This window comes from Limulus polyphemus, unplaced genomic scaffold, assembly GCF_000517525.1.
Source record: "Limulus polyphemus unplaced genomic scaffold, Limulus_polyphemus-2.1.2 Scaffold6669, whole genome shotgun sequence".
NCBI lineage: Eukaryota > Metazoa > Arthropoda > Merostomata > Xiphosura > Limulidae > Limulus > Limulus polyphemus.
Window position 1 is genome coordinate 39,010 of NW_013672279.1, and position 10,899 is coordinate 49,908.

General features: G+C 32.2%; 1 protein-coding gene across 2 annotated transcripts in view; it reads right to left on the reverse strand.

Annotated features, from left to right (window-relative positions):
* Positions 1-8,565, reverse strand: part of LOC106473953 (dnaJ homolog subfamily C member 1-like) — a 16,655-nt gene extending 8,090 nt beyond the window's left edge. For both annotated transcript variants that reach the window (XM_022402339.1, XM_022402338.1), the window contains exon 1: positions 8,480-8,565. In XM_022402339.1, coding sequence (XP_022258047.1) covers positions 8,480-8,535 — 56 coding nt within the window. In that variant the 5' untranslated portion in view covers positions 8,536-8,565. The remainder of the gene's footprint in view (positions 1-8,479) is intronic.
* Positions 8,566-10,899: the final 2,334 nt, after the last annotated feature.

The following is a 10,899-nucleotide window of genomic DNA, read 5'->3' on the forward strand; positions in this document are numbered from 1 at the left end:
AGACGTACCAGTACTTGATTAATAATTGATTTATAACTACCTTACATTATCTTCATCAACGTATGAAGAAGATTTAATGAAACCTTATTGATTTATAACTACCTTACCTTATCTTCATCAACGTATGAAGAAGATTTAATGAAACCCTATTGATTTATAACTACCTTACATTATCTTCATCAATGTATGAAGAAGATTTAATGAAACCCTATTGATTTATAACTACCTTTCATTCTCTTCATCAACGTAGGAAGAAGATTTAATGAAACCCTATTGATTTATAACTACCTTACCTTATCTTCATCAATGTATGAAGAAGATTTAATGAAACCTTATTGATTTATAACTACCTTACATTATCTTCATCAACGTAGGAAGAAGATTTATTGAAACCCTATTGATTTATAACTACCTTACCTTATCTTCATCAACGTAGGAAGAAGATTTAATGAAACCTTATTGATTTATAACTACCTTAACTTATCTTCATCAATGTAGGAAGAAGATTTAATGAAACCCTATTGATTTATAACTACCTTACGCATTAAATCTTCTTCATACGTTGATGAAGATAAGTAAGGTAGTTATAAATCAATAAGGTTTCATTAAATCTTCTTCCTACATTGATGAAGATAAAAACCCTATTGATTTATAACTACCTTACATTATCTTCATCAATGTAGGAAGAAGTTTTGTTTTCGAAGTTGAAGAAAAAAGAAAAGAAAAGCAAGAAGGGTAAACCATCAAACCCTGAAGATGAAACGGCTATAGTAGAGCATATAAAGCAACAATTGGTTCGTCCAAGGTTAGTTATTGTAATACTGTAAGTTAATATTTGTTTTTCACTAACCCTTTTTTTTAAATTTCTTGCTTGATGTCTAAATTTTTGAAATTTAATAAATTCAGACAATTGGTGCAAAGTTAAACCATTTTGGGGGGGAAAAAATGTAAAACTTTTTTTATAAGCAACTAGCTTAGTTTCTTTTTTGCCTAAAGCCAAAAAAACTTTCTGTGCTAGCCATCATCACTCTTATAGCGCACCCACAGCCCAAAAGTGTGGAGTGACACTAGGCCATGCTGGCCCTAACATCAAATAAAACACTGAGTGTTTGTTAGTTTAACAATAGTGACAGCTCATAAGGTCTATGCAGGAGTTCAGAAATGGTGCCTACAGCTACAATATAAAATAACATTAGCATGCTTACACTACTACCACTGATGTTAACAAGACTATCTTTGTTTCTACTGCTGCCAAACTGTAAAGATACATAGGTACTTACATTATTGCACAGCCTAGATATTGTAGCTTTTTTCATTCTATGTTACAGAGTGTACAGTAAACCATCTTTTTGTGCAACATGGCTCAGAATATTGTCTACAAACAAATATAAAAATGCCTATTTCATTATAAATATTCAATAAGTATGACATTCTCAATTTGTAAGGACTTTTTTCTTTCACACAGCAATTAAAATAGACGATACTTGGTAAGTAATCACATAATCTTTACAAATAAATTATTGTTTCATTTACAGCTGTGTACAAAGTTCAAATACAAGTCCAGAGTTTGGCAACATTTTAAGTTTTTATTCATTAAAAATTAAATAAAACTAAGTAGTCGGGTACATGTAACTGATTAACACTAAGTAGTCGGGTACATGTAACTGATTAACACTAAGTAGTCGGGTACATGTAACTGAATAAAACTAAGTAGTCATGTACATGTAACTGAATAAAACTATGTAGTCAGGTACATGTAACTGATTAACACTAAGTATTCGGGTACATGTAACTGATTAACACTAAATAGTCGGGTACATGTAACTGATTAAAACTAAGTAGTCAGGTACATGTAACTGATTAAAACTAAGTAGTCAGGTACATGTAACTGATTAAGTTTGCATACTGGATGATTATAAAGTTTTACAGTTCGGCATATAATATCTCACAAAAGGTATGAAATTGTATAGGGAGCTAAGGGATGTAAACTGAACAGTTGTTGCAATGTAACCACTACTGTCACCACTATGACCAACTGTCTGATCAACCACAGTAACTGTTCAAAACGTGTTCCTCCAGCATCCAGAATGCATTGCAGACAACAGACATAACGTCCACTTCCTGAACAATTGCATTCTTGAGGTCTGGAATTATACAAGGCTTCCCACAGTTCACGTGCGACTTCGGGTACTTCCACAACGAGAAATTGGCTGGTGTTAGACCCTTTGAAGAAGGAAAATGACGTGAAATAATTGTATCCTGGAAGTGCTCCTACTAGACGCGTTCACCTGGTTACCAATACGTGAAGGGACGCGTGAAAACTGTAGCATCTATCACATTTCCTGCTGCAGCGTGGGAATGATGTTACGTTTAAACCCTGCATGGCACCATGCAGTGGTTGCTGTGCATGTCTGTATTCCATGTGTTGATGGTTCTTCAGATATACATGGCCCAATAACAAAGTTAGCTATGAAACTACACCACATTATCATCATGCAAGTGTCTGGGAAAAGTTACGTTTGGATTAGTTTACAACCAGATAATGCAGTTGCACACATTGGCACTTTCATAAAGGGTGAAGTGTGCAGGATATTAGTCATCACATTCCATCTTTCCAAGAAATACAATGCATTGTCTTCTTCAATGCTTAAATGTGATATAGCTTGTAAGGAAACATTTATAAAATTGCCTTATGAACAGTTGAAATTGACAAACCCAGACACCAGGCAACATTATATGCACTGCTACACCCACATCCACTGGTGCCGACTTGTTCTGCTATGGTACAGCCTCTCTCTCTTCACATTGTTTTATGAACTTGTGCACAGCAGCACTAAAACAAGGCCCTCTGTGGATATTATGTAGTTAGCTCCCGTCCATTCAGAGATCCAGTACTGAGGAGTAATAAAACATTTAGATACTATCTATAAAAGACAGCAATAAGAAGTGGAGAAAAAGTTAGTTAACTTTCCATCCAGAAGCACAGTACTAAAGAATAGTGAGAGGCTTGACGAAACTCCAGGACCTGAAGACAAATGGTGGAAGACTTTCGAAACGTCGTCCTCTACACTTGTGTCTCTACAACAGGCAGTTGCCATCCATTCTACAAAGTTTCACCATGAATACTCTGACTGAACAATTTATCAAAGTGAGAGGCTTAGCTAATGTCCATCTAGAAGCACATTACTGAAAAGTGGAAAAAGGCTTAACAATAGAAGGACCAGTTACATGTACCCGACTACTTAGTTTCATTCAGTTACATGTACCCGACTACTTAGTTTTATTCAGTTACATGTACCCGACTACTTAGTGTTAATCAGTTACATGTACCCGACTACTTAGTTTTAGTAAAATATTAGATAATTAAATAATATGTGATAGAAGAATCACATGAAATCTTTGAATGAATCGGTTAAGTAAATGTGGAACCATTCTACAATGGGGCTCAGTGGCTTAATGGCTATGCCCTTTGGATTTGTAGTCGGAGTTTGAGGCTGGCCATGTTATGCTGATGTGTCCTCGAGCAAGAAACTTTACCCTACTTGTTCCAGTCTACACAGCTGTCACCAGGGGGTTAACCTGCAATGGACTGACATCCCGTCCAGGAAGAATGAGTCATCCTTCTCATTCACTTTTGCCGTTTGAAACTGGAGTTCGATAGCATCAGCCCCCTACGTGTCTCGACTTTACATTATACCGTGACTTTCTTGTTAAAAAAGTGAACTATGGTGTTAAAAGTGGGTTTTCTTTAAATGAAATAAAAATCTTCACTTGATCTCAAGGGGTGCTCACCGATGTTTGTTTCATCCTCTTCAGACTCCTCACTCGTGAGAGGCTCCTCTTTCCTCCTCAAACACGCATCTTGCCACTGCTGGTAGTAGCCTGGTGCTGATTTCACAAGGTGAATCAGAAAGTAAACCAGGCGTACTGGAATAAGATCCATATAGCTGTTCATAAGAAATCAAAAGAAAATTAGTAGAAAAAATAAAACTAAGTAGTCGGGTACATATAACTGATTAACACTAAGTAGTCGGGTACATGTAACTGAATAAAACTAAGTAGTCGGGTACATGTAACTGAATAAAACTATGTAGTCGGGTACATGTAACTGAATAACACTAAGTAGTCGGGTACATGTAACTGAATGAAAAAATAATAATATAGTGACTGTACTGCCTATTTATGGATATGTTAATTTTTCATCATAAATAATAACTTTATTCCTAACTAAAATATCTTAAGTTTAGTGTACTGCTTTAGTTGTGTATTAAGACTTTATCATTCAGGAAGGGCAGTGTTGTAAGGTATATCTTTAATATTTTAACTTTGATGTTTGTTTGCTAGAGGGTGTTTGTCATGGCATAATGATGATGCAACATTTCTAAGCTAGAGTTAAATCGTTTAGAGTCAGTTAAATTGTTTTAATTACACAGTGTGAGTTAATCTGTGATTCAGTTAGTCTGTTCATGAGTGATTCAGTCATAATGTCAGTGAATCAGTCAGTGAAGAAACTTTGCAAGTAAGTGACTTGAGCTTTATTTATGAGTTAGGCTTACATTAGTTTTGGAATTTCTGTTTGGAAATGTTGTTTGTGCACTTAGGGTCAATCGAGAACACAGCCCGTACAAAACATTACTGAATAAATAAAGTGTTATTAACAAGAGCACTTGAATTGCACTATTTTTTTAACAAATAATCCAAACGAACCACCCCAACAATAGAATACAAATTTATAAGATCTTGGAACCTCTATCATATTGATGACAAGATTTTACTTCCAGTAACATCTAAACATTGTCTAAAGAGTTACTTACAGAACACTGTAAATAAAAATTTGGCCTAGTTCAAAGTTTACCACTAGTACATTACGAGGATGTCATATTCTTTTCAAAATAATTTTCTTGATTTTCTAGGCAAGATTCCAAGTTCTCCAGAAGTACAAACACACAACACTTCAACTTTTCCTTGTGATTCTACTCAGCTAAAAATTAATAACTGATCTACAAAAATTACTGCCAATGATAAAACTCTCTATAAAACCCTAGTCTATCGTTATACGTAAAGTAAACAATCACCCATTGTGTAAAAGTATAATATAGGGCATATTTTAGTACTTACCTCAGATACACTACGGTTCAACACCTTCGAAATCTTCCCCCACCTCTCAACTGTTCCTCCAAGATAGTTATTCATAGCTTTGGTCAAGACCATATAATATAAGGCATATTTTAGTACTTACCTCAGATACACTACGGTTCAACACCTTCGAAATCTTCTCCCACCTCTCAACTGTTCCTCCAGGATATTTATTCATAGCTTTGGTCAAGGCCAAAATTTCACTTTCACCCCAAGAATCCTTTCTCTAAACACAAAATAAAAGTAATATGACATTTATGACCAATTATGGAAATCAAAATTACTCTTTATTGTGTATAGATAAAATATATTTAATTCACCGTATTGGGTTTTGTTTCCGATCACTAGCCTTGATTTGCAGACATCAACTGTAAATTGCAGCCTCCCCACAAACCATTTTCTGTTCATCACGTAATCACTATATTCAGGCCTAAGTACAATCACCATGACAAAACTGCAGTGGTCAGAGCACTGAATGAAGTATTGTTTGAACAATAACTTTCCCTATATTTGTCAATGAAAGTTGAATTGTATATTTTGCCATTTATTAAAGTATTGAATGACATATATATTAAACAAAAGTATTGTTATGATCTTGCGTGGAAATCTTCACTGCCGATCAGATGACACGTACATTATCGGATGTATAAAAGTATCCTTAATTAATTCATAGCGAAGGTTGTTCCTATCATACAGTTACATGTCAACCAATCTGTAGATTAGACGGAAAGAAATCCTTTATTAAATTGTTAAGAAAGTGGTTAATACATACCAACAAGAAATGTCAACATTTCAGATTTAATAACCATATGAAAAAAACTTTCACGTGTTGTATTAACAGTTATAGCTGACTAATCTATAAATATTAAATCTTTGGTCCTAAAGAAGAAACCAATTACTCTTCAAACAGATTTTTTTTATTTTTGGACATTTTGGAAAAGTTGAAAATGTACACCCGGCAACCGGTATTATGACTAGCTAGAATTTTATACAGAAATTGGAACAAGTTAAAAAAACTTTCTGAGTTTTGTTTGCAACTGCTCAAAATTAGACTGATTTATGTGTACAGAATAATCAAACAGACACAAAATACAATGATGATAACAAGTGGTGAAGAAATGGTCAGAGAAACTTCATCTGGTTTAAAACTTTTACTTGGTAACACTGTGAACAACTCTAATTAATCTAAATGATTATTTATATAATTTTAATTTTCCTACTTACCATAATTAATAAAGTTGATAAAATATTATGTTTTAATTTTATCCAAGATTCTATATAGCTAGACAGTTGAAGGCTTGTAATGTATCACATTTAGTGATTTTTGCACAGAACTATGACATTCGTGACAAGAAATGTAAAGAAAGAGTAACCAGTCCTCTGGTGGGTCAGCGTTAAGTTTATGGATTTACAACACTCAAAAATCCGTAGTTCAATTCCTTGCAGTAGATAAAGCATATAGCCCAATATGGCTGTGTGTTAAAATAACCAAATCAAACTACACCAAATACAAAAATTATTTTAATAAAATTAATTTTTCCCACTATTTTACTAATTCTGAACAAATTCAGCAGTTACAAGTGTATTGAAACTTGTTACCGTTAAACTTTATAAATACAAAAGTTATAAAAAAATAACTATATGATTAAATGATATTCTTAGACATATTTTATCCTTCGATAATTTTCAACACCAATAATATAGATATTTTATCCTCAAACATATCATAGGTGAGTCAAACAAAGTAACTTTAACGATACCAAAGAATCCTCGGTAGAATCTAATTTTTCTTTCGGAACTTCATCCCTCTCAGCCTCACTTGAACCATTCGGACTTTCGACTGGTTGAAAAACGCAAGTGAAATCTGGAAGCTCTACCTTGGTACGTCGTTTTGGTTTTCGAATTTTTTCTGCAAGCCAAATACAAAAGGAAACTTGAACGTTTCAAATAGCCGTTATACATCACCTCATCTGAGAAGTATCCCATAATGCATATGTATGTAAAACAGAAGCCTCATTATACTGTATATAATTAGTAGTCCTATTGTGAAAACAAAGGATTATTTATCATTTACAGTATATAATAACAATTATTAACTCATGAGTATATAGTTCCAAAACTTTAGAAAAGTATTTAAATGACTTACCTCATAATATATGGAATAAAACAACTTCAGCTGAATCAATATTATTTAAGCTACAAATATGTCATATAAGTGATTGATTTGTATGTTAATTGAAATCTTTATTGTCCTTTGTTTAACACTTCTAATTACTAATACAGTGTGTTAATTGAAATATTTATTGTCCTTTGTTTAACACTTCTATAATACAGTGTAATTACTAATACAGTGTGTTAATTGAAATCTTTACTGTCCTTTGTTTAACACTTCTAATTGTTAATTGAAATCTTTATTGTCCTTTGTTTAACACTTCTAATTACTAATACAGTGTGTTAATTGAAATATTTATTGTCCTTTGTTTAACACTTCTCTATAAAACATATAATACTGATACAATTTTAAAGTTCATATAATGCAGTATAAAACTACTATAAAGCGTACTTATACAATGTTTCTCCACTTTATAACTTTGTTCACAAGTTTAAGAAAAAAAAGTTCAAAATAATGGGAATTTTTATGGTTAACAGAGCACAATAAAAGTTCTTGAACAGAAATATATAATTTTTTCAGTTTTGTTTCTAGTATTCAAAATCAAACTCGGCATTGCCCTAAAATACACACCAAAAACTATTAAAAAATAGGACATTAGAAAGGCAGCAACTGAATGTTATTATGTGTTCATTCTTTTTAATCTTCTCAAAACAAATTTCATTACACAAACATCACTCAGAATGTTCCTCCATAATGTCATAAAATCCTGCACACCGAGTCCGGTGATTTATTTTTACAATCCTCTTGAAACTACTATATTAAAATCTTTGTGAAGGCAAGAAAATCATGAAATGTAAAAAAACAAGTTACCAAGACTGCAAAAAAATTCAAAATTTATGCATATATAAAGCTCTAACAGGCTAGACTCAAGGTGATTTTATTTTACATATCAGTTAAAAGGTCCAACATGTGACTACTGGAGTAACCACTGCTTTTGTGGTTTACTAACAATTTAAACATTATATGAGACTAGAAATTGTACAGACGATAAAGATAATTAAAACTGATCATTCCCAGCTTACTTTGTTTAACACTTCTAATTAATAATAGTGTTATAAAACATATAATACTGATACAATTTTAAAGTTCATATAATGCAGATACAATTTTAAAGTTCATATAATGCAGTATAAAACATATAATACTGATACAATTTTAAAGTTCATATAATGCAGTGAAGCTGGAACATTTGCAACAAAAGATGATGTTCTAACCTGTTTGGCCATGCTAGTAACCTAAAAAAAAAAATTCTGATTTTATTTATAATTTTTACGATGACATGATTAAAATACCAAGTTTAGTTAATTCTAATTTTAGATTTTGTCATGTTAGCCTGAACAAAACATGTTCGAAAGAAAGCATGCAGAAAAGTTTCACTACGAGTCAAGAAAGCTAAAGATAAGCAGTTTGGTTTAAAATGAAAACAAATCATAGTAGAAGCTGTAATGACAATAAACTAATTAACAATATTACGTGAAACTCAGTTCAGCATTAAACAATAAACAACAACAGAGAAAAGAATATGTTACTTAACAGTTTTTTAGCATTAAGTGGAAAGAGAATGAAACAAAACGCATTATAAAACATATAATACTGATACAATTTTAAAGTTCATATAATGCACTATAAAACATATAATACTGATACAATTTTAAAGTTCATATAATGCACTATAAAACATATAATACTGGTACAATTTTAAAGTTCATATAATGCACTATAAAACATATAATACTCTACAAGGTTTGTAATTCCTACTGTAGCAAATGTTCCAGCTTCACTACAAGGTTTGTAATTCCCACTGTAGCAAATATTCCAGCTTCACTACAAGGTTTGTAATTCCCACTGTAACAAATATTCCAGCTTCACTACAAGGTTTGTAATTCCTACTGTAGCAAATATTCCAGCTTCATTACAAGGTTTGTAATTCCTACTGTAGCAAATGTTCCAGCTTCACTACAGGGTTTGTAATTTCTACTAAAACAAAACAAATTTTTTAAAACATTCTTGAAGAATACTTTTCACTACTGGACTTCATGAAGACACCTCACATCTTCTTAGGAACTATTGATGAATAAAACAGGTGTTCATTTTGTGACCTGTTACTAAGTTTTTACTGCTGGACTTCATGAAGACACCTCACATCTTCTTAGGAACTATTGATGAATAAAACAGGTGTTCATTTTGTGACCTGTTACTAAGTTTTTCACTGCCACGCATCATAACATGCCTCGCTCGCCAGTTTTAATTCTAATTCAAAGCTTGATTCCATTAGGTCAAAAGTAACAAAATATGATGCAAGTGCCTAAGGACTACATAACAAACAGGATTGGGATCTACAGGGATAAGGGGAAGAAACCACATCCTAGCATTTAATACTAAAAATTACTTTATGTTCCTAATAATTTATTTTAGTCAGAAAACCATTTTTAGCAGTCTATAAGCATATGAAAAAAATTAAAAAACAAACAATTTCCATTAGTCTTAAGTTGGCAAAAAATGATCCTACTTTATCATATTTCTTTATTAAATTCTTCAGTTGTCTTTCCATTTCTATCAGTCTACGTTATATAGCAAATAAAAGATATAAAACTGTTGTAATTCAATCGGGTATTATTTACAATATTTTCCATTCTAAACAAAAAATTATTTTCATTTTAAAACATCACCCAAAATACTACATTCAATAACAAAGTACAAGTATTTAGACTATCGGGAATCTATTACACGCTTATTGTCCAGCTTTAACTCTCTCTATAGGGGTTGGATCACGCAGACTGACCGTGAAACCGTGACATAAACACAAAAGTATACATATTATAACTCTTAATGTAGCAAGTGTATTATCACAAAACTTAATAAGCTGTTAGTAAACATCATATGTCTTTTGCTAAATGAAATATTCATACTAAATATTTCTTTGTGGATATATGGTGTGTGTGTGTGTGTGAGAGTCAGATTCTGACTAGTTTAAGTCCAAGGGGGTTTTCATTTTAAGATTAGAAATATTTTTTCAACTTACATTTTTCATATTTCATTTGCATAACCTCCAAAACCTCTTAAATGAATATATCAAGTTTTATTCAAGTAAAAACTTTATATTTTGTCTATTTTCACTACCCTAACTTTATATGTGATAGGCGAGCATCGCATGTAGGTTTGACTTTTCGATTTATATCTCCATCATAAAAACAAGATTGAAGGCTATAAAAATTAGACTATGCCTTAGTAATATCTCTACTATAATGAGTAATTTATGTTAAATTCAACACATCAGAGGGGGGGGGGGGGGAGTGATTAAAAAAAGTCAGAGCAAACAAATGTCACGTTACGCAGACAATGAGATTCTATTCAAATATCTTCTTTTGAAATAAAGAAATGTTATTTATTAATTACATTTTGATGCCGAGTTTATTCTATAGATGATAATAAAGAGGGATAACCCTTGGGTATGGTTTTGTTATCCAGTTAACTAAAAACTGGTATGTAAAGAAACACAAGTGTCTGTGAAAATGAATAACAAAAGGAATTTTTTGTAAACAATGTTTTACCGGATGAAAGCCGCAAGGAAGCTGTCGCGCTGATGTCGC